A 24,211-nucleotide genomic window follows, 5' to 3' on the forward strand; every position below is an offset into this window, starting at 1 on the left:
GGTCCCAGAATAACTCTTTTTATTTAGTGCAGACTTAACAAACTCATTAGAACACAATTTGAGTAATTTGTCTCAGATATATTAGAATCTCATATTTTCTTACAACATGTATATAAACATCAAAACCATTCCCATGCGGATCATTTTCAGTACACTTCAATACATCAAAATATCACAAATACTATGATAAACAAGTTGATCAAGTGCTTTTGGCAAGGCTCCAGATTTTTATTTGACAGATGTTTTTGTTTTTTAAACACTGAATTAGATGACATAAAGTAAGCTAGCAGCTCTTATCCGCTGAAGGTGTCCATCTCGGTTTATGCACTGTTGTCATGCAACTTGGCAGCAATTTTCTTCAGCTCCGTGTCCATTGCTGCTAGGTTGTCCAGCTCCTTCTCCTGAAAAACATCAACATGGACATATTAAGGAACAGTTTCCCCACCATTTACAGAATAAAAATCAGGGTTAAGTTATCATAGAATGGGGTTGTTTACCCAACCCTGCTCAAATATCTGCATAATGAGTACATTTAGGCTAAGCTTTCCCTCCCTATCCTAAGTCGTGATGCTGTAGCGCTGATATTACTACACCTCCTCCTCCGTGATTTTTCTTTTCTGCTTCAAAGTGACAAGAAAGGGGGGAGGTCTCTATAGGCTGTAGCTCTTTTTAATGGACATATTATCACTTTGATTTCTCTCGGAGGCTATAATTATGAGGTTCTTAGTGTGATTACTGTAGCAGTCATAAAAATCAAGACGTGGAAAGTGCAAATACAAAGGGGAAAATTGTTGAAGAGAAATGCCGTGAAGAAGAGGTGATTTAGAGCAGAGTTAAGTATTGAAGTGGAGTGGAGAAACGACTCACTGCCCATGAATATTCTGGATGCATTGCTTTTCTTTATGTGACATGCTCATGAGGAGCAGTTCTTGATGTGCACAGATGCATATTCACTGATGCTCTGTGGTTCTGAAGGCTACACCCTGACATCTCCATGAAGACTAGAGATTTCCATAATGAGCATTGCTGCTTTTTTCCTCTCAGTGAAACAGTGGCGGAGGCAATTGATGCGCTTCACTGGGTCAGCTCAAAATATATAGGGGAAGAGTTTCATGGAAAAACCACAGAGTAAGGTGTATTCTAAATGATGTATCACAGTAGATCTTTTGTGTACAAATGGTTGTATTCTCAATGATCTATCAGGGTGGATTATTGGAATTAAACTGTTCATACTTTGCTTGCATTTTAATACCTGTATCATGGCTTCTATGAAATCATACAAAATAAAGTACTGTCATAAATATCAGTATTATAACAATGTATTTTCACTTGAGTTGAATGGTTCGCAGTTTAACAAAGTAAACATGACAGCTAATGAACCCTCATAGAGGTCATTAGTTCTTGCAGTTAATGGAAGCACTTCTTACCTCCTGCGGGGTGAGTGCTCTCTGGTGCATGCTCCTCTTTGGCTCCTCTTGGTTTGATTGGTTGGCCAGCTGGTCTATCTTATAGCTCAGCAACTTGGCCAGTTCATCCATCTGAACACAAAAAAAGTAGAATGAGATCATGTCTAAACTGCACAAACTAGGCCAAAATAAGGATCTGCCATTTAAAATGGTAATTGATGATGTAATCATAATGGATGAGAAAAGAGATTACATTTCAAAATCATATTTCCATGTTTCAGGCTGTATATGCTGTACCTACCTTGTTTGAGGTTGCTGCATGCTCAACTGAATCCCTTTTATACCATGCAGGATGGTAGAATCCTCTGTAAATCCAGGGATTGCGCTTCTCTGCCAGATACCTTAAAAACGGCCCAAATTAGATGCTGTTCCACCAAGCGTTGTAATGCCAGCGCATGTACACTGATAAATGAGCTTGTCCAATTCAAATGAGACAAACCACTCAAGGTAAAATCCTTGCTTTTCCATTCAGTGGTCAATTTTGAAAGACATGTTTGGCTATTCTGCAACCATGACATGTCTCCATTTCTCAGTAATTGAAAGAAAACATCCGAACACAACTTTAGGTGATTATCTTACTCTTTGTATCTGTAGATTTCTCAAAAACTTATTTACATCCTGTAACAAAACATATCAGAAAATGTGTAATCCAAAAAGTATTGTCCTATTATTAGTAGGGAACTAGGGAAGTTTTCCTGGTAATATCTATCAGTAAAATATGTTCATCTGTGGAGTCTGCAGAATTTATGACATGCTTAAAGGCTGTTTTCTCAATATCTTTTTCATGATTTTTGAGCCAGAAATCTCAACAACCCTTCCACTCTCCTAAAAATCCTACCTTATTAACCTGGGGGATTCCCTGGTAGTAACACTCCAGGGTGCAGAATACACACTAGCAGCAATAAAGAGTAGAAGTTATTAGATGTGACAAAAGATAGAAGTACCTTGTTGGGTCGTCCCCGTCCTTTCCCGCCTCCTCATAGTCCTCAGAGGCAGCCCTCTGTTCTCCCTCTTCTTCTGACGATCCTCCGCCACGTTTATGGTATTTCTTCTTATGGTGGTATCTATGTGTCGGTTTCCAAATACGCTTTTCTATTCCTTCCTCTTCTTTTCCCTGTCTCTTGTCTAAGCCCCAGGACTCCTGGCTGCGTTCCCCATCCGAGAGCTCCTCTTCACGTTTGGGTCTCTTCTGATGGAACCTGCCGGCCCTCCACTCTCTCTTGTCTCTTCCAGTGTCAAAGTCCCAGTATTCCTGACTGCGTTCCTCATCGGGCTCTTCCATGGCTTCTTCTGAGAGCTCTTCATCACGTTTGTGTCTCCTCTGGTTGTACCTCCCAGGCCTCCAGCCCCTCTTATCAAGACCCCATGATTCCTGGCTGCGCTCTTCATCGGGCTCTTCCCTGGCTTCTTCTGAGAGTTCTTCATCACGTTTGTGTCTCCTCTGGTTGTACCTCCCAGGCCTCCAGCCCCTCTTATCAAGACCCCAAGATTCCTGGCTGCGCTCTTCATCGGGCTGTTCCCTGGCTTCTTCTGAGAGTTCTTCATCACGTTTGTGTCTCCTCTGGTTGTATCTTCCTGGCCTCCAGCCCCTCTTATCAAGACCCCATGATTCCTGGCTGCGCTCTTCATCGGGCTCTTCCCTGGCTTCTTCTGAGAGTTCTTCATCACGTTTGTGTCTCCTCTGGTTGTATCTTCCTGGCCTCCAGCCCCTCTTATCAAGGTCCCATGATTCCTGGCTGCGCTCCTCCTCAGGTTCCTCTTCTGTACCTTCCTCATCACGCCTGTGTCTGGTCTGGTGGTACCTCCCGGGTTTCCAGGATCTTTTGTCAAGACCCCATGATTCCTGGCTCCGCTCACCATCGTCTTCCTCCTCTTCAGCACGTTTGTGGAACTTTTTCTTGTGGTGATAACGATGTGTTGGCTTCCATATGCGTTTGGATCTCTCCTCTTCGTCCTCATCTCCGTGCCTTTTGTCTACATCCCAGGACTCTTGGCTACGCTCTTCCTCTGGTTCCTCCCCCTCTACTCCTTCTTCGTCTCGTTTCTGTTTCTTTTGGTGGTATCTCCCAGGCCTCCAGCCGCTCCTTTTCTCCCGCTGTTCTTCCTCTTCGTTCTCGTGTCTCTTCTCCTTCTCGTCACCAAAACTCCAGGATTCCTGGCTGCGCTCGTCTTCCGGGATTTCTCTTTTTTCTTCCACAGTTTTCAGGAAGGCTTCAATGTCTTTCACATCGGCTCCCTTCGCCTGAGGCTCTTCGGGTTGACCTATGGCCACCTCTGCATGAGTTACAATCCCCTCTCCAATTATCTTGTCCTTTGGGGCATGTTTAACCCCTATGATAGAAAAGAAGAGAAATCAAAAGGCATGTAAAGAGTCTTTCAGTATAAGCTATAGGTTGAATCTCATCTTGTAATTGAGAATTTGATCAATCACTTGGTAGGTATTTTGGTTTGCATTTCCATTATTTAAAGAATTAAAATGTCTCTTGTCTTTTCTCTACCTCAAAGTTTCAAGCAATCGTTTTAGCTCTATTTTTGTTACCAGTAGTTAAAAATACACACTTTTTTCTCTTTGTTTAAATCTACCAGCTATTCAAAGTCTCAGTGAACAGACAGTTAAAAGAGCACTGCATCAACAAAGTCTTTAATGATTTAAATATTTCTGGTTTGTATCTCTACTAAAAAATTGCTTCTGCTACAAACCTGCATGGAGAATGTCTTTGCATTCTTGATCCAGCCTGTAGTCCGGTTTGGAGAGAGCTTTGGAGAGGACTTCAACCAAACAGCGTGTGACCTGCAATAAAAAAACAACTAGTAAATAGGAAGCTCTTCAATGTCTTCTTGTCTGAATATTGCTCTAGAAAAAAATAACATACCACATCTTCTCTCTGACCTTCTTTTCCAACTGGATGTGCTAGATTTTCTACATTAGGAAACATGTTAGAATTAGTCAACCTGCAAGAGTATTGCATGCACTGAAGTACAAGATAAATCAGTGTCTCTGTCCATGGTCCTGAACTGCGCACACTAACTTAAAGCCCTCAAGAAAAAAATCATTACCTACCTGCCAACAAAGCCGCAACCACGACAGCAACATAAATAAGTCTCATCTTGGCGAGATGATGGTATATCCAGGAGAATGTGTGAATAAGCAGGGACTCCTGTCCCTCTGAAGCTTCAGGAGAGAGCTGCACTGACTGTGCGCCTGCTGCTCTGAAGACTGGAGCTGAGGGGCGCCTCTAATAAAGAGAGGAGTGGGCTGCAGGAGCGTGGGAGGAGGGCTTTGGGCTCTATTAATGTCAGGACTCATTAGACCTGCAAGGAGACTGATCGGGGTGAAAAGTGATGAACGCACAATGTCGACATTTTGCGCTAAGTGAATTAGTGTCACAGTTCATTCAGGAGGTGATCATTTAACCACATTTAAAAAGCGTTGGAAGAAATGTTATGCGAGCGTGTTTGTTTTGAATGTCATGGGGTGCCTGAGGACAGGCAGGTACAGGGGGGTGGACATGGAATCATCAGGATTCGTGCACTCTGCTTCTGCAAAGCCCTGGAACAATACTTTGTAAAGAGTGTTGTTTTTTAAGTTGGAAGGAAGTTCAGCTCAGCCTACACTGTGTTGATGCTGCCGGTGTTGTTATTCTGCACTGAATGTTAAATAAAGTTATGTTTATGGCAGTTATACAATATTGGATTCCAGACATATTCATGATATTGTGCCCTGAGGTTTGTCACAAATCTTTTTTCCGTTGTCTTTTTTATGAGGCTTTTCCCAGTCTCTAGCTGAAGTTATGTAATGCCTCTGTATTATCAACTGCTAAAGCCTTACATTTCATGCCCGTTTAAATGATTGATAGTAGGCTAATGTACTGTACATTTAAAGTAAAACGACAAGTACAGACAATTACAGTCTGACAAACCTTATGTCCGATTTTGGCCAAACTGACTGATGAATAATTAATTCAGCCTGCTGTACATCCTGTCCAGTTTCCCATGGGAACATGTAAGCTTCAGCACCAGTAGAGGAAAACTAGTTAATGGAGACCTGGATCGATTGTTGTTGTGGTCAACCTTTTAGTGATTTAGATGTGTTAGTTGTGAGTACATTTTATTGCTTTTTCTATCTATAGGTTATTTATAAATCTCTCATAACCATTCTCAGTGCAATGATTTGTGTGTGTAGGAACAGTAATCTCATCCTCATTTCAAACTTCTTTTTGTTCCAAAATTGTACAGACCAAATCTGCGACTGCTGTCGTCTTCATAACGTACTCTGGATTAGGATATGCAGTGGCACAGCTCAAATTTAGTATGCTCAGCTCAGCGCGGCACAGAACATAAAAACTGACAACTGTTGGCATCCTCTTTTGGCACTTTGCATGTTTTTTTCTTGCTTGCTTGTACTGCAATTTGTTCTTCCTCAGTGCATGTATTCCCTCACTCAGACACACTTTTTGTGACTTTGGGGAATATGCTACCATGAAAATCCAACTATATACTGTAAAGATGCATCATACAACTGTTTACATGCCATGTGTACACAACAAGCACTGACCGTTATGTATGGCAAAGTACATTCAAGTTCAATCATGTCTTTGAAACCATGAGACCAAAAACAGCTGCGAGCAAAACGAGAATATCGTGCTCTATAAATCTGCCCTCTCGCCTCTCGTGCCTCCACGGCCGCTCACTAACATCCATCTGTGTGTATGCAGACAGGCTCTATTATGGAAACTGAAATAATTGCCGGTCAGAGCAGCAGGGTATACTGTACATCTAAGGAAAACGCTGCTAATCCAAGGCAGCCAGTGAACTAAATGTTTTATGTTTTTTTCTATTTTACATGTTTTGCGTAAAGGGCATCAGCAAGGGGATACAGTTTCCTGTGCTGTCCCCAGGGAGGAAGTTGTGTCTGTGACCAGGGCTTGGCAATGCAAAGTGAGCAATACAGCCAGCAGATATGAAAAGCACTGATGCACTAAATTATACAAACCTAATCCTCTGAACAGTGTGTGTGTCCAAGAATGCTCTCACATGTTGTGCTGTGTATGTGTTATTGTGGCCTTACTGCTATTCATCCAGGCCTGATTAATATTTTAGTGAGGCGTGAAGATATAGGAGCTTACAGGCAGCGAGGTGAGTGGGGGGGTGCTTTGACAGGGAATGCTCGATGGGTTCAGACAGGCTCTGTGAGCACGACTCAGATTGGTCCCTGTCTGCAAAAACACCTACCTTTTCATAACAACTATTTACATTCAAAAACAAAAGGCGAGTGTCTCATGATGACCGACTGGTCTTTGATCTTGGTGGGGACAAGCTTTATGTTAGGCTCAGAACTACTGACGGACTTTGATGGTTGATTTTCGAAGAGAAATAGGAGAGTGTGCGGTCATTTGTGATCAAATGCTTTTACTTCTGGTTAAATTATAATGTCTGGGATTCTGTTGAACATGGGGGCAATTATGTTTTTCTTGTGATTAGTGTTTCAGCACAATCTAATGTAACATCTAAAGAAAGTTCTCCCTAATAAGCAAACATTCATCCGTGCCCAACTTGAATTATCTTAAAATTGCTTGAATAGTTATCTGACATAAAAGTCAGGCACTTAATAAATGTGCCTTTGAACACCAACTTTAATGGACCAAAATCATCACAAAACTTGTAATTTAAATCATATTTGCACAAAAAAATAGTTTTTTCTGTGGTCTCTTTTTCTGACTCTGCTAATCCACCATTATTATGTGTACCTATTGTGCTGCCAACTCCACCAAACAAGTAGGCCTAGCAGATCAGGGGCCCCTTGTGTGTGCTTTCCTTTAGCATAGCACAGTACTAAAAAACTCCAATAAAAACTAGAACATTGAAAAACACTTTTCACCAGATTACCCAACTAAAGAGCCCTAGGGTGAAGGTCTTGGTGCAGCTAGCTATTTACCGGGTAGCAGCCTACTTTTAAAGGGATACAAGGGGAACATTGGTCTGCTCTTTTTAGTCCGGGTTGAAATTTCTCCTTCTCAAGTTATGAGACTTCTTTCTGTCTAAGCAGATGGTTGATAATTACCAAGCACAAGCATGCTAACAAGCAAACATTAGCATACTAAAAAGCAAACGTTAGCATGCTAACAAGCTACTAAACTAAGATTGTAAACATAGTATTTAATTACCTGTTAGATGTGACGATGTTAGCATCGTCACTGGGAGTGCTGCCAGGTAGGGGAGAATTTTTATTGATAAAGGATATAGAAGACCAACAACGGCATCATATGTATAATGTTAAAATAATGTTTTGAATAGTGCTGTATAAATAAAGTTATTATTATTATTATTATTATTATTATTATTATTATTATTATTATTATTATTATTATTATTATTATTATTATTATTATGATTATTATTATTATTATTATTATTATTATTATTATGACATGGCTAAGAAGTGGATATGTGTGCTTGGTAGCCAAAGAGCAGCAAGTAAATCTACAGGGGAAAATGGACAACAATGGTGTTGCAACACACAATCTGGACCTAATTAGGAAATTGGTAGAGGGTGGAGTCAGGCCAGGAGCTGTGTTTAATAACACTGCACTCCCATCCAGTTGAGCATGTTAGCATGTTAGCCTCACATAGCTACGGGCATGGCTGTATTCTCTAAGATTTGTTGAAACAGGGACCCTCTTCTACGTAGAGCATCCACATTGAATTATAAGCAAGAACTCAATTTAGAACTTTTATCATTTGAAAGGGCAGCATATACCCAAACACTTTCAATTCAATTAGCAGAAAGAACATTGAGAGTTATGAGGCCCTGTGGCATTTGCCTGCTTTACCTTGATGCCAAGCTATCATTGTCCATCTGTTAGCTGTTGGATGAGTGATACACGCTGCAGTATCACTACCATGTACTGTAGGGGGGAGTAGTGTTGGACATTTGAGGAGGAGGCAGCAAAGAATGGAACATGTGGTTCCAAACGATCCACACAGGTGTCATTACAAAGCTGCTTGCTTGTTTATACATTCAGCAAAAAGCTTGAAGGAGGGCTTGTTCTCCAAACTGTTGAGTTATTAGCATCACTATAGTAGCAGCAAGACTTTCAAAAGGCTAAAGGACTCAATTGGACCCAAAAGGCCCATAAAAACGATTATGCCCTGATTGTCTTTGCAATACAGGATTTGAATGATCCTCATTACCAGAAAAATAGAGAATGGCTCATTAAAATGTGTAATTCTTAATTATAAAATCCCCTTTTCAAATCGTTTAGCTCGTTCTGTTTCTGTTGAAAAGGAGAATAGGATTCAAATCCATCATTTCATTAGATGGAAATGAACTGTGGAAAATAAAACAGAAGTCTCTAAATTCTGCCATCACCCATGTGATTGGTTTCTTTGTATTTATTAATGCAGACAGTGTTCTACTGAAACCATTTTCTATCGTATATATTAATAAAGTTAAAGATCTTAATGAGGTCTTTTGGGACAAAATGATAAGTACTTCAAGGAATGATAAATGTGATTAAATTACAAATGAGGAAAAGCAGGCCAGTCGTTATGAATATAACACTAAATGTTTATTGTTGTTGGAATATTAACCACTATTAAGCCAATGAGTTGCTGCCTGGTAGGCTACTTATCGTTGTTGCAAACTGCTGCCTAAATGGGTATGCAATAAAGGAGGATATGGAGGGGAGTTTTTTGGTGCAACATAATGTTTTTGCATTTAGCTGTAAAGGGGATGTTTTTCATATGATTACATGATCATGTAATCATATGACACCATCATAACACCAGCATAACTCACTGTACTGCAGGACCAGCTCATTTCATTAATTCGTATAGCTGTTCACTTAAATGTGCTGATGATTTAACAGTGTGATGGATGATGAGTCAACACTGCTCAGCACAGTGAACACAGTTGGAACATATTTCAGCCTTAAGAATAAAGATCCCCTAAAGACAACAAAAGATTGACCACTACACAACTGAAGGTGTACACAAACCTTTTGCACACAACCTCTTCAATTCTGTGAATAAAAATGTAATTGAACAGAATTGCAACATATGCTTTCCTGTCCTGAATTCTCCTCACGAGATTGATTGTGACGTGTAAAGGCAAACTAGCCCTATCACACAACTCAGTGCGCTGAGCACAATGCGCAATTGTGAAGAGGAGATCAATACAAACTTTCCAGAGGGGCCATCAAACGGTTTATTGGACTGTGGGTTTGCGCTAAGGTTGGACTCTTAAGGCATTATCATCATCATCATTTTCTATTGAACTCTAGTTGGATTGTATATCTTTGCACAAAGATCCACAATCCACAAAACCAAGCTTGTAATGCGTTTTTGTGTCTGATCCAGTTTACAATGCCGTTTTTAAAGAGCTCCCCTAAATCTCATATAAGCACAGGCTCTACATGTCATTGATTTTCCCCCCACTAATTGCCGCAGAGGAAAGGCCTCCTTAACACGCTTATTGGAGAACTGCAATTTACTGGTAATCATTTCAGTGGTCTAAGGTTGTTTTTACTCTCTGTTTAAACACTGGGGAATATCTTGGGTTGAATGATTAGGATTGCAAGTATTGTTTTACAAAACCAGTCACAAAATACCTGCAGGAACAACTTTATCCAAGAAGCATAGTCATAACTTAATAAAACATGCATAAAAACACATTTTTATTTATTTGTTTGTTTGTTGCAAATGATTTATAGCTTTATCTCTGCTCCCTAGCATACATTATACAGAGTGGTGTTATGTCAAAGTCACTCATTTTGACTTGACAATAAAAAGGATTGATGGTGCCTTCAAGCATCTTCCCTACTTTGACCTTCAGCCCTTGGGTTAAATTGACACTGATGTTAAACATTGTTCACAGGGGCGTTCACATTGAGTGGTATGTCAGCGTGGAGACAACAGAGAGAGAGAGAGAGAGAGAGAGAGAGAGAGAGAGAGAGAGAGAGAGAGAGAGAAACTGGATTACGTTAAACTCTTCCTTAGGTTCAAAGCTGTTGTCACTCGGACTGATCAACAGTTTGACTACCCCTCAAGGGCAGCCTCTCTGGGACATTCAATGAGGCCTCCTTGAAAGGTAACCTTTGCCCAGGATTTAAATAGCAAATCTTATTATGCCAACAGGAAAAAGCCTTCAAACATTTTTTTCCAGCCTTTTTGTTCAAATCACATACATCCCATTGTGAAGCATTATTTGCACCGAGCCTGACCGCAGCAACTGCATCAACGCCATGAAGCAGACATCTGTCACACTTACTCTGATCATTCAACCAGGGAGCGAACATTCTCGTTGTGTTTGTTGTGCAAATGTATAGCTAAATATTCAATGAGTGACGCAGCAATCTGTGATGCTGCTTAGCTGCGCTTGAATTTGTATGTGTGGTCCCGTGCTAAAACACTGAAAGGTGAACACAATGCATCAATTCAGAGATGGTCTCTGTGTGCTTGTTTTTACACGAAACACTTATCGCTTGCATATAAAGGGAGTTATACAAAATTTAGATTTGAACTAGGGATGTTGCTCTGTGTTATGGCGGGAAGTTTCTTGTTGAATCAGTAAATCAATAGTACAGAGGCAGCCTCTGCAAGGACACTCACACTGCTGTCGAATTCAATGGCAGTTTGGGAACAAAGTTGTTTTCTTACTTCTTACCTTGACTTCGCATTTGAATAGACTTGTGCTGGCACTTGTTTGCTTTGAATATAGCTGTGCTCTTTCTGCTTGAGACAAGTATTAACCATACAGCCATTAATGTAATTTCCCTCAGCTGGAGGAGTTGAGGCCAGACACATGCCGATGTTTGAAGTAAAACGGAAAGATCCTCCTCAGGCTGAGTCAGTCTCTACTGGTTTGTCTGAGGGGAGACATGAATGTATGAATGCCTCACTGCTCGCTATTACTCCTGCAGAAAGACATGACAGAAGCAAAAGCAGGCATTGAAATAGTGTGAAGCCTTTGATACAAGGTGTAAACTTCCTACTGAGTACCGTAAACCGAAAAATGGATTGTTAATTTTGCACAAACAGGACACAACTCAAAGTAATTGCAGCATAATTAACTAGTTGCTAATTGACATATAGGAGGTATAGAGGTAGACAAAAAACAACCAGAAAACAACAAATACGCTAGATAAAAGAGCACAATACATAAAAGTCATGCACTTTAAAAACCTGTTTTTGAGAAGTTATGAAACATGCTGCACTAAATATGCACAAAGAGCTTTGAGTCTTTCTACTCCGCGTACCCTCAGGCTCCACTGAGACACAGTGGGTTGTTGCTGGAGGAACCGATACACTATGCGAAGTGACGTCTGCTGACTGAATGTTCTTTGTTGCTTTCAAACCCCAGTGTTTACAGCTCTGCTACCTATCGCTGTCACACTTATGAAAAGTTATGTGCAGATCTGCAACGTGACTCTATTTAATATATGCACTTTGTCACTTGTGGCAGTCATTTCTTTTTTCTCTGTACAGTTTACATTTGCAGGAGCAGTTACCTTGGAGAACAAAGACAAATAACTCATCAGGGAGTACACTTCTTTGTTTTAATGAGCAGAGAGCTGAGTAAGAACTCAAAGCAGAAAATATTATCTCTCCGTAAATCACCCGGATTCCTTTTTTATACTCTAAACATGAAAAATGAACTTGCCTGGTCACAAAAATGTCACAAAGTGATAAAGCGTTGTTATCTATGAAAAAGTTGCCGAAGGTTAATGATGTGTTACATCGCAGCCAATTACATTAAAGTTTGGTGCTTGCAAAGTGCGTCCTTAAAAATAAAAATGTCTCCCTAATTGTAGAGCCCAACTTCACACATAAACCAGTACGCATTAGCATTGTTATAAAAGTAAAACACATCTCCAAGGGCTTGCATTTCGTGTTGTTGAATGGCCCCCCATGCCTTATTTTTTTAATTGGTTAGAATCTTTTATTATATCAGGATGAATCCCTCGAGATGTATCATCTCATTTTCAAGGGGGAAGGAAACAAACACTCCCAAAACAAATGGAAGACAATATAGTACCAGACATGATGTTATACAACACGAGAAAATATTTTAAAAAGTAACAACACAGTAACAAAGTAACCAAGAGAGAGGGAGAATTGGGCCAGAAATATTTCTGTAGATACAAAGAGGACCCTCAAAAAGATCTTACCAGAGCATAGAAAATAATTTCATGTTTCACACAAAATAGTTTTAGATAATGAAGATTCTTAAAGTTAATATATGTCTTTTTATTTCATTTATTTAAAGGACAGTGCACATTGAACAACATTGCTGTAAACGTGCCAGTGTTAGCCGGCAGGTTAATTTTCAACTGTTGACCTTTTGCAAGATGTTAAAATAACCACAAAAAGAGAAATGAAAACATAATTTAAAAAATACACACAGCAACAGTACAACAATAAATAGGAACAGACAAACATGCAAACAGATGAAATACTATCATACAGTTAAAAGTGTTCACATTTTTGATTTCTTAAAAGCCAGTTCTTAAGATAGTGGTTAAATGTATGATAGGAGGTGTTATTTCTTATCTGTATTGATATTGTGTTCCATAGTTTTGATGCCCTCACAGAGAAGCACATGTTACAAAGAAACTGGACCTAAGAGGGACTGTACAGTCCCCTCTTAGGGCAGACCTTGTGGTTCTGCTGTTTGAATTTTTCTGCTGTATAAAAGTGCAGAGTGGTGGGGGTGCCTTGCCATTTATAATCTTAAAAATTAGACATGCATCAGTTTGTTTTAAAAGATTTTCCCAGCTGAGCAGTTTATGTTTGTCCAGGATTTTGCATTGGTGGTATAGCTTAGGTGTTCTGTCCAAAACTTTGAGAGCTTGTTTATGAAGTGATAGGATAGGCCTTAATGTTGTGCTGGTCCAGCTGGTCATACAGTATGTTAGGTGGGAAATGATCATGGCAGTCATATAGAGTTTTGCTACAGGTGTTGTCAAGCAGTTCCTTACATATCTAAAGTTTGCTAGATTGTATTTAGTTATTTGTATTACCTTTTTCACTTGGTTTTTGAAGGATAGAGTAGTGTCAAGGATAATACCTAGATATCTAAAATGTGTAACTGTTTGAATGACCTCCCCAGACTCATAGACCTTGGGTTCACAGTGTGATACAGTGTTGGTCTTGCAAAAACATACAGACTGTCTTATTAACATTTAGATATAGCTGTGAGTCATTAAGCCATTGATGTACGTGTACCATTGCATCATTTAGTTTTGCAGCAGCTTGGGCTTTGGTTTTTGGTTTTTGCATGGACATAAATGAAATCGTCATCAGCACACATTTGCACCTCACATTCACCTCATTCAACAGTGTAAAGTGTTTAAATACTCTCAATGTATTCCACATATGTATATATTTCACATCCTCAAATCTTTATTGTTGTTATTGTAAATATTCTTCTCTCTTTTTGCACTATTTTATTTATCTTATTTGCACCATGTATGTTGAGTTGTTGGAGGAGCACGCGACATAAGATTTTCATTGCCAACATATACGTTGTATCTGCTGTGCATATGACAAATAAAACCTTGAAACCTTGAAACCATCCAGTGCACACTGATGGCAAGTCATTTATATAGAGGCTGAATAGAATTGGGCCCAGGATAGATCCCTGGGGTACACCCAGTTCATTCCTCAGGGGTGGGGATGTCTCACCACTTACCCTTACACACTGAACTCTATCTGACAGATAGGAGCTCATCCAGTCTATTGCACTGGGTGAGAAATTAAAATGAGATATTTTGTGAATGAGTACTTGATGATTGACTGTATTAAAAGCTTTCTTAAGATCTAAGAAGTTTGCTCCAACAATGCCTCCTTTGTCCATTTTTGATTTGATATTTTCAACAAGGAAACAATTTGAAGTCTCAGTGGAATGATTGGCTCGGAAGCCGAATTGCATGGGGTGTAGTGTGAAAGCACCACTGTTAAGAGGTCCAGTTAATTGCTCAGCTACACATTTCTCAGAGATCTTAGACATGACAGGTAAAACACTGATGGGCCTATGGTTGTTCGCATCAGTTGTGTCCCCGGATTTGTGGACTGGCACAACGATGGCTGACTTCCAGTCTTTTGGGAATTTTCCCTCCTTAAAAGAGATGTTAATTATTTTTAGTAATTATCCCTGTGAGAGTGGTAGCATGTTTCCTTAGAAATAGAGAATCCAGTCCAAAAATGTCTTTTGATTTGGAATTTTTTTAGAGAAGAAATTATAGAATTAACTTTGGATTCAGAAGTCTCTGTCAGGGAGAAGACTGGCTGTGTACTATCAATAGGTGAGGAGTATACATGCATGTATATGACCAGTTTGGGGACTGTGTATAGTCAGCCTCATAGAATTAACAAAATGGTTATTAAAAATAGCCGCTATTTCCGCTGGTCCCTTACATAAGGTTCCATTGTCATAGATCTCCAGCTGCTTTGTTATTTTATGCCCTTTCCCTATTAGGTTCTGCAGACAGTCCCAGATTTGTTTATGATTTCCCTTAGATTCATGAATGAGATTTACAAAGAAGTTCGATTTAGCTGCTCTGATTTCCTTTGTAACTCTGTTTCTTAAGGACACAAATATATGCCTGTCAGTCACTAATTTGGATTTAAGAGAGTGCCTTAGAGCAGTATCTCTCTCCTTCATTAATTTCCTTATGTCACTATTAATCCTGGGGAGGGTGTGTTTATTTCTGGCCTTAGATTTGCTTTTCCTGAGGAATCGTTTTGATATGTTTTGGATTGTCGACATAAGGGCATGTGTGTTGGTATCCACATCTGTACTAGATCAAATTTGGCTCCAGCTAATGTTTTTAATTTCCCTGTCATATTCATCAATACTCACTCTTGGGTATTCTTTATTAGTAAGATGTTGTGTTGGGTTTCAGATGGAAGCAGGATTTAGTGAGCTTTCTGGCTATGAGAGTTAGGTTATGGTCAGACGTACCAGTGACAATATTGAAGATTTTTGTCACCCTTTCAGGTTTGTTGCTGAAAATCAGGTCAATTTGGGTTTTTGAGGATGTGGTTATTCTAGTAGGCCCCTTAATTAATTTTGTGAGATCACATTTATTTGATACCCGTTCTAATGCCTTATTACTTGCTTTGTCCTCCCAATTAACATTTAAGTCACCCATTAATACTATTTTCTTAGCAAAACTGCATTCCCTAAGCATTATTTCTAATTTGTCAAAGAAACTAGCTTTTGCAGATGGTGGTCTGTACACTCCAATGAGAATGAAAGACATCTGTGCTGACAGGCTAACATTAAGACAGATATGCTCAAGCTCATTCTCAGCAGAGCATTGAACCTGATTACATGATATGTGGTCTTTGATATAAAACAGTAACCCCCTCCACCCCTGCCCACAGCTCTATCTTTCCTTAAAGCATTATAGCCAGGAATATGTATGGCTGAGGATGGGGAGTTTTTATTTAACCAAGTCTCTGACTAACATAAATAGTCCAAGTTAGAGTCTGTTACGAGATGTCTGATCACTTTTGGGAACAAGACTGCGCATATTCAAGTGACCCCCCCCAGCATACCAATGGGTTTTGCATGATGGACACCACTCTTGCATTGTTCACTGTTTGAAACAATTTGAATTTTCACAATGTTTAATTGCTGGATTTAATCCTGCTGCTTTCCGTCGAGCGGTGCCGACTCTTGTTCTGAGTGAGTTTTTGATTTCCCCATGCTTACCTGGACCGTTGCAGAGAGTGTTAAGAGGAAGAATGGAGTTTGTTGGTTTGAGATCGACTGGTTGTGCACTGCCCGGGGACTGCATAACGATCGCCCTAGGCGTGAAGATCCATAGGGTCTCGTCAGGTAAGATTTGGGAGTCGTCCATGTAATGTGGAGTTGCTGCCGTGCGACCTCGGAGGTTAGTGAGGATGCACACCGGTTTCAGCGACCTCGGCTCACCCTCTTCCTCCACACCGGTCAGACCAGGCCCAGCCTGTGATCTTGGTTGAGCGGCAATTGGTAGTTTAGCCGCAAGTTCAGTGTGGATCATTGGGCCAGGGCATTGACGAACATCACCGGCTAGAAGCAGACAGAAAGTAATGATGAGTCGTACCCCTCGTTGATCCATTTTGGTGAATTGTTTGTTTGGGCCCTGCATTCCCATGCCAGGGCGGACAAACGTAGTAAACAAAGCGAGGTGACAAAGTCCAAACTGCTTTTGTGACGTATGACTACTTATCAAAGCTAAGCAGTCCCGTTCATGTGAGTGTTTAGCTCCCAGAAAATGTGTTATGAGTGCGTAAAAGAGAGCCGCTGCCAACACACCATGTCTGCCCGCCATCCTGCAGAGAGTGTTTGAGTATCCTCGTTTTGTTTTGACCTTAGTACTTTGATGTACTTACTTTGCTTGAGTATTTATTTTTCCGTCCACTATATTGTGGGGTTAAGTGTGTGTGTATGTGTGTGTGTGTGTGTGTGTGTGTGTGTGTGTGTGTGTGTGTGTGTGTGTGTGTGTGTGTGTGTGTGTGTGTGTGTGTGTGTGTGTGTGTGTGTGTGTGTGTGTGTGTGTGTGTTTGTTTCAGGCTGGACCGGGCTCCCAGCAGTGTCTCTTACGCTCGCCGCCTGCCCTCTCACTGTGACGACGTGTCGACGTGTTCAGACGCTGAACCTGCTTGACGTCAGCAATTTACTTTTTGCAGGGCCTCACCAAATGTTGACTTTGTGTCCACCTTGGCTTTAAGAGGGCCATCTTTTACCAAGGTGTCATCTCTTTGGTTGCTTGTCAGTTGGAAGGGAGTAACAGACGTTCTTCTGATGAAGGACTTGGATCCATACCCAGGCTGAGCATTTTCCTTGTTTCCCTTCTTATTGGTGTGGTTTCGTTTAGAAACTGCAACGTTCTCCATTGTGAAGCCTCGATGTGGTTAATTCAATGGCGATTTCCTGTATATGTTAATATACGAGGAGAAAGCCCATCCAAAGCAGCACACCCACAGATGCTCTATAACAGGAAACAGTCTTGGGCAAATGTAACTGACTTATATCAGATTGTGTTTCAAACTTTGAAATAAAAATAATAACTTCACATAAAACTGCATAATCTGTTATATACCGTAATTACAATGAGTCCTTGTGCTTAATCCTGTGAACAATTATTCCAAGTCTCAATGATCCAACTCAGTAAGGACATGAGGCTTTGGGGAACAAAGGATTCTGGGTGACTATGACCTGTTATCAAAAACCACTGTGGTACCAAAGGTGACGAGGGGAAAGCACTTAGCTTGAGCTAGTCGCTTTTATAAATTTAACAATCCTCTCAGTTGTTAGAGTGTATGTTTTTTTTACATTATTATGTCCCAAGATGCTTTTGTGCACCTGCCTTGGCACATTAATCAGCATCAAGCAGAGAGATTATATCAATTCTCCACATTCTCTTCTGCCTCCGAGTGAGTGGCACATCTTCTCTTTGAAGGCCTACATCTCTTTATCTCCCCATCTTCCCAAATCTGTCCTGTCGACTGATAGTGACAGTTTGAGGTAAGAGCCAAATTAAAACTGCCATCAAACAAAACCGTGTAGAAGAAACTGTCAGGCAATTTATCTTCAGTTGATTCTTCAACATGAATTGATTTAATTATAAGAAGTAAGCGGATCGTTTTTTGCGTAGGATGAATAACTTTACCACTCTTGGAGCTCTGGATTAAGCAAATTCTCAATCCATCACATTTGTTATATCAATCAATTTATCCATTTAGCACCTAACATTACACAAAGGCAACCCATAATGTACAGACAGGAAGAAACTATCTCAGGCTTGTTTAAATATCCCTTTAATTTGTTTATATTCTAGCTACTGAGTGTTTAAAGGGGGCAGTTTGAGTTATTACTTTGACTCATTCAGTGAGTTATTGTGTTTTTGTGTTTTTTCAGTTTCGCCAAAAACAAGTCTTGCTCAGTATTAATCCAAACTATGCTTTGGTGACACCCTGTGGTAAAATTGTTTTATTGTCATTATTTTTTCTCCGTCGTTTTGTGAACCCCAGCCCACACCCACTGGAAGTGCTTTGACAAGAGGTTTATTTCTCAATATAGTCCTTAAAATGTAAACACAAGAATCTCCTTTCTTCTATGATGACAAAGTACCAATTAAATAGTAATATGTCTCTCCAAAACTATATCCGCATTTCACCAAAAATAGAAAGTAATGGTTAACACATAATATGTAACTAAATGATTACTGAGCTGGACTTTGTCCTAAAATGAACCTAAATTACAAGTAGGAAATGAGTCCCTGATGGACTGAATGGGTTGTTCCTGGTTGTTACTTCTGCGGGTGTCCTTTTTTTTTTAATCAATTTCTCCTACACAGGAAGCCAAAACCACATTTTGATCTTATACTGGACTTGCAATGGCTTCAGGGAAGGAAAGTAATGGACTCAACAATATTGCATTTGATGTAAGTACAATATCTTTTCATGTAAATAATACCATGTATTGGCATTTTAAGTATTTGTAAATAGTGAGGATTGCACTTGATTGAGTTCCGGTTAATCCTGAAACAAAGTGGGTAAAGGTTCAGATTGGGGGGAGATTAGGTTGGAAGTTTATAAAAGTCGGCATACGCCGGGATATTTGTTTTGTATTAGGTAGATTTACACATCTTCAGCTAATACAGGAACACAAGGACAGAGATGTGTGTATGTTGTCTATGATGTCTTTCTACCTGAAATGTCCATCTGTTTCACTTCACTAAACAATTCCAAAAGGCTAAATGTTTTATATGGTGCTGCAGATGGATATGGATCATCAAAGAGGAGAGGAGGGAAAGGCATGCGGCAGCAGCTGTGTAACAGAGGAAGACAGAAATAAACCCACCTATTGTGTGACTGATGTTCCTCCCTGGTACCTTTGTGTTTTTCTGGCCATGCAGGTGGGTGTCACAAAGCCTTGTGGATGTTTTTGTTTCTGTGGGCAATAAACCAACATTGTAATTGAAGCAGTACAATTATATGATTAAATGTTTTATGGAGAGCAGTCACGCTTGGGTCATCATAGGGCGTGTTGTCATAGAAAACAGAATAAACAACATGTAAACTGATTTTCTTCACTCAGAATTTGCCCAATTTGTATATGTTGTCCGAAATAAGATAGGAATAGATTTCTTCAGTCTGAACAGTAAAGAACCCTGACACAGCCCCCTCACTCCTGGCATTTATGCACATGTATAAAAGTAGCATCCATTTATCATTAATAGTTTGTCAAATACTCAAAATGCAGATTGTTGTTGTATGTTTAAGGGTGTCATCAATAACCATAATTCTTCACACTCATCACCATTTCTCTCCTGTGCAGCATTACCTGACAGCCTTTGGGGCGATCACCGCCATCCCCCTCATTCTCTCTGAGGGGCTGTGTCTGCAGCACGACAGCCTGACCCAGAGTCAACTCATTAACACCATCTTTTTCACCTCTGGCCTGGTCACTGTGCTGCAGGTCACCTTTGGCGTCAGGTCAGTATGATATCTCTAGCTAATCCCACCACTAACCATCCTATAATATTGATACTCAAGACTTCAAGTTAGACCCTTACTGAGACCGTTGGAAAGGTGAATACTGGCTTCCATTCTTTTATGGATACATTAATACGGAAAATGTGATGGTTCAGTTTCCAAGCTCATATAAAAAATGTTTAAAGCAGCAGCAAACAGCTGTTTTAAGCAAAAAGAGGTGTATGTTACCTAGCACTAATTGCGGGGCAGTTGGTGTAGAAGTGTAAAAAATGAACGCTAATGGACTTTTAAAACCAAAAGAGAATTCAAAGGTAAAAACATGGGCTAACTGAAAAAAACCTGACTAAGACTAAGCTGTTGAACATTAAATAATTATGATGATGATTATAATAACATACTATAACCTGCTTAACATCAGCATGTTAACATTGTTATTGGTAGCATGTTAGCATTACGATGTTAGCATTTAGAACAGTCTCACAAAGCTACAGTCAAACAAATGCTGTTGTTAACTTGTTAAAGTCTGTCACCTATTATTGTGAATTAAAAACAGAAATGAGGATTCAACTGTACTGTTTTGTAGTCTTACACATTCAGTAGAAATAAGTCTTATTAAATGATGTGTGTTTTTTGTCTGACTGAGAACTCTGTTTATGTCACACTTGTAGGCTTCCCATACTACAGGGGGGGACATTTATTCTGGTGACCCCTGCCATGGCCATGTTGTCCCTACCAGAATGGAAGTGCCCAGCTTGGACCCAGAACGCCACACTGGTCAACACTTCCTCACCTGTTTTCATAGAAGTTTGGCAGACCCGCCTGAGAACAGTGAGCACACTGTGCATTCACAACTTTTGATTAAAAACATATACGTGAAACAACACTTTTGTTGAGCTCATGATTAATTCAGTGAGCTAGTGACCGCTCCATGAAGTTGACAATCCAATTGCAGTTTTAGAATCTCACTTGGCCAAAGTTGATGCTAATGACCGTGATTATTGTGTTCCTGTCCGCAGCTGCAGGGCTCTATCATGGTGGCCTCTCTTCTGCAGATCCTGGTCGGTTTCTCGGGCCTCATTGGCCTCCTCATGCGCTTCATTGGCCCGCTAACCATTGCCCCTACTGTCTCTCTCATTGGCCTGTCTCTGTTCGATTCAGTCGGAGAGAAGGCTGGCAGCCACTGGGGCATCTCTGCTATGTACATAAGCGCAGTCTGCCATAGTGACACTCTCTTTGTCTAGTTGGAAGTACATTTTTTTACTGTGTGAACCAGCAGTATTTGGGTTGCAAGCAAAGCCAGACATTTTTCAGAGGAGATGGATCACCAATTTCAATTAAGGTCACAGTCTCTAATATTGCATCATCATGCTAATGACAGTTCTTCTCATACACACAGGACCGCAGCGCTGATCATCCTGTTCTCCCAGTATCTCCGAAGAATACCAGTCCCTGTTCCTGCTTATAGCAAAGCCAAGAAACTGCACACCTCAAAGTTGTATATCTTCCAGATAATGCCTGTATGTTATGTACATGCATGTATGTAGAGCCCGATATACACCGTTTCATAGTTTTTTATGTGCTGGCAAATGCTGATGCTGATACTAAAATAAAATATTGTTTAGATTCTGCTGGGGATTGCGGTGTCATGGTTAGTCTGCTACCTCCTCACCATCTTTGATGTCCTATCAGCTGATCCAACCCAATATGGCCACCTGGCCCGCACTGATGTCAAGGGAGATGTGGTGAACGAGGCTTCCTGGTTCACATTACCTTATCCTGGTAAGGCTTAGTTAGGTATAATGGGTGTAGAATCAAATATTCACAACATGAACTGCTTCAGGGATGACGCATTTGTGTAGGCATCACCCTGGTTTCCCTGTCAAAAAGCCTATGGGATTACTCTAGTGAAACATAGCAGAAAATAAGCTTTTTAGCAAATGAAAGATTGTACTATTTAGCCGGAAAATCCTCACAAATAAGCACTACTTCTGTGATTGCTAAAGTAAAAGCTAACAATAGGCTTTAAACAAACCATACTAGTCGCATTCATTCAACACCTCCACCAGATATACCATTTCTGGTTTGTGAAATGGAGAAAGGGGAAGCGCAAAAAAGATAACTCATTAACTAATTTGTTAGTTATTAATCCTTGAATGATTGAAAGTATGATTATTATTTTTTACACTGCTCAATATTTGCCATTTTGACTCCTCATACAGGTCAGTGGGGCATGCCAGCTGTGAGCCTGGCAGGTGTGTTTGGCATGATGGCTGGAATAATATGCTCCATGGCAGAATCTGTGGGCGACTATTACGCCTGTGCCAGGTTGTCAGGGGCCCCCCCTCCCCCTTTGCACGCCATCAACAGGGGTATTGGTATTGAAGGGCTGGGCAGTTTGTTGGCAGGAGCCTTTGGCACAGGCAACGGCACTACCTCATTTAGTGAGAATGTGGCTGCCCTTGGTATCACCAAGGTAAGATAAGATATCGACCGCCAATCGTACAGAACATCTTTTGTTTATACTGCAGAATTAAAATGCATGTTCAAAACATCTGGTATTGAGAACATGCAAAACTCCGGTTTGTGTGACAGGTCGGAAGCCGAATGGTAATCCTTCTGAGTGGATTTTTCATGATTCTGATCGGGATACTGGGCAAAGTTGGGGCCATCTTCGCCACCATCCCCACCCCTGTATTGGGAGGCATGCTACTGATCATGTTTGGAGTCATAGCTGCAGCAGGAATTTCAAATCTGCAGGTAAGATACTGTTAACAATCAGCCACATTGTTTGCTGCTTTGCTACTATTCAGAATGTTGCTGACATATCTCATTTTATAGGCCACAGACATGAATTCCTCCAGGAATATATTTATTTTTGGTTTTTCGATGCTGTCTGCACTCGTCATTCCGAACTGGATAATGAAGAATCCTGTTTTCTTAGAGACTGGTATCTATCAAGAAATGTTATTACTCCTTGAAGCCTTTCACCAAGTATTTTAACTTTATTATAACAGTAAGTAATGTCCTGTAAATCTATCTGAAAATGTATTTTTTCTCTCTTGCCATGGTGTGTAACTCAGGTGTTAAAGAGCTAGATCAAGTGTTGCAGATATTATTGACCACACATATGTTTGTGGGAGGGTTTCTTGGCTTCTTCCTTGATAACACAATTCCAGGTAATCTGAAATTGAACGTTGTTATTGACACAAATTCAGAAATCCAATTAATGTGAATTCAAAGCGTTATTATAAAAACAAAGGTGTGCTCTAATTCTCTTTCTAATACTCTGTCTCAGGAACCAAACGTGAGCGTGGCCTATTAGACCGGGATAAAGTACATCTTGAGGACTCTAGCTGCACCTTTGGAACTGGAGAGGTTTATGACCTTCCGTTTGGCATAACCACTTGCCTATCATCCCAATCTTGGGTCCATTACATCCCTTTCTGCCCATGGAGGGATAACAGATCTGAGGACAACAGTATGCCACAAGGCCGGGGAAAAGATCAACTGCAAAATGGCACAGTGGTGTTTGATGAATGTGCTCTATGAGCTATGATAAAGAGGTAGTGTCATAAACTGAAATAATAAAAAAATGTCATCTTTTTAGATCACACAAGGGTCAAATAAATATTGTCTTGAGGATTGTTGCACTATTGATTACTGGTTAATAAGGAGATTACAATAATGTTTACTTTACTACATGAACCAGAACTGCCAGCAGAGGATTCATTTTTGATGTGTCATTCATGTTTTAACCCTTCAATTATGACTTTGCAATAAAAAACTAAAGTGTGAACTGAAGCTTCCACATTATGTCAACACCAATTACAGAAAACTACTTAAATATCACTGTGTTATTATGTTCCATCATTACTCAAAATTCTTCTAAAAACTCATAGCCACTCACTCACACACAAACAGAAAACTAGAATCATGCATTCCTCATTCTCTTCTTTCAAAGGAAATTTAATTTAGCCTGTGGATAACTGTATTTTTACACAGCCCTATCTTCACACTGATCTAAGCAGCAAAAAAATCCACAGCAGTGACCCTCTGGCTCTTCTTGTGTTTCCTTCTGCAAAAGCAAACAGAGATAACACATCTTCTCAATCGTCCACTTTGCCTTCATCTCTTTCTTTGGCAATTCAATTCCTCAGCCTCACCAGGGCTGACAGGCAGGTGGGATATGGTGTAATGCTTTGATCTGTGGCGCCATCAGTTCTCCCAGAAGCAAAATTGGAACACTGGTCAAT

The 24,211-nt window shown here is 40.2% G+C and overlaps 2 protein-coding genes across 4 annotated transcripts; one reads left to right on the forward strand and one right to left on the reverse strand.

The window, feature by feature from the left end:
• Positions 1-3: 3 nt before the first annotated feature.
• Positions 4-4,688, reverse strand: chgb (chromogranin B). The gene is made up of 7 exons (XM_063902030.1): positions 4,528-4,688; positions 4,340-4,386; positions 4,167-4,257; positions 2,411-3,797; positions 1,708-1,807; positions 1,428-1,538; positions 4-401 (listed from the first exon to the last, which is right to left on the reverse strand). The coding sequence occupies exons 1-7, from the start codon at positions 4,571-4,573 to the stop codon at positions 321-323; spliced, it is 1,863 nt and encodes a 620-aa protein (XP_063758100.1). The 5' UTR covers positions 4,574-4,688; the 3' UTR covers positions 4-320.
• Positions 4,689-18,712: 14,024 nt separating this feature from the next.
• Positions 18,713-23,754, forward strand: LOC134876543 (solute carrier family 23 member 2-like). 3 transcript variants are annotated; one of them, XM_063901522.1, is made up of 12 exons: positions 18,713-18,904; positions 19,241-19,378; positions 19,801-19,958; positions 20,627-20,786; positions 20,975-21,156; positions 21,355-21,475; positions 21,581-21,737; positions 22,178-22,431; positions 22,551-22,715; positions 22,797-22,905; positions 23,039-23,134; positions 23,254-23,754. In XM_063901522.1, exons 1-12 carry the CDS (start codon positions 18,857-18,859, stop codon positions 23,505-23,507), a joined length of 1,842 nt encoding a protein of 613 aa, XP_063757592.1. In that variant the 5' UTR covers positions 18,713-18,856; the 3' UTR covers positions 23,508-23,754. The 3 variants fall into 3 exon arrangements, with proteins under 3 accessions (XP_063757592.1, XP_063757593.1, XP_063757594.1); XM_063901523.1 differs by lacking the exons at positions 22,797-22,905; positions 23,039-23,134; XM_063901524.1 differs by lacking the exons at positions 18,713-18,904; positions 19,241-19,378; positions 19,801-19,958; positions 20,627-20,786; positions 20,975-21,156 and having other exon boundaries at positions 21,196-21,475.
• Positions 23,755-24,211: the final 457 nt, after the last annotated feature.

This window comes from Eleginops maclovinus, chromosome 15 (assembly GCF_036324505.1).
Source record: "Eleginops maclovinus isolate JMC-PN-2008 ecotype Puerto Natales chromosome 15, JC_Emac_rtc_rv5, whole genome shotgun sequence".
Lineage (NCBI taxonomy): Eukaryota > Metazoa > Chordata > Actinopteri > Perciformes > Eleginopidae > Eleginops > Eleginops maclovinus.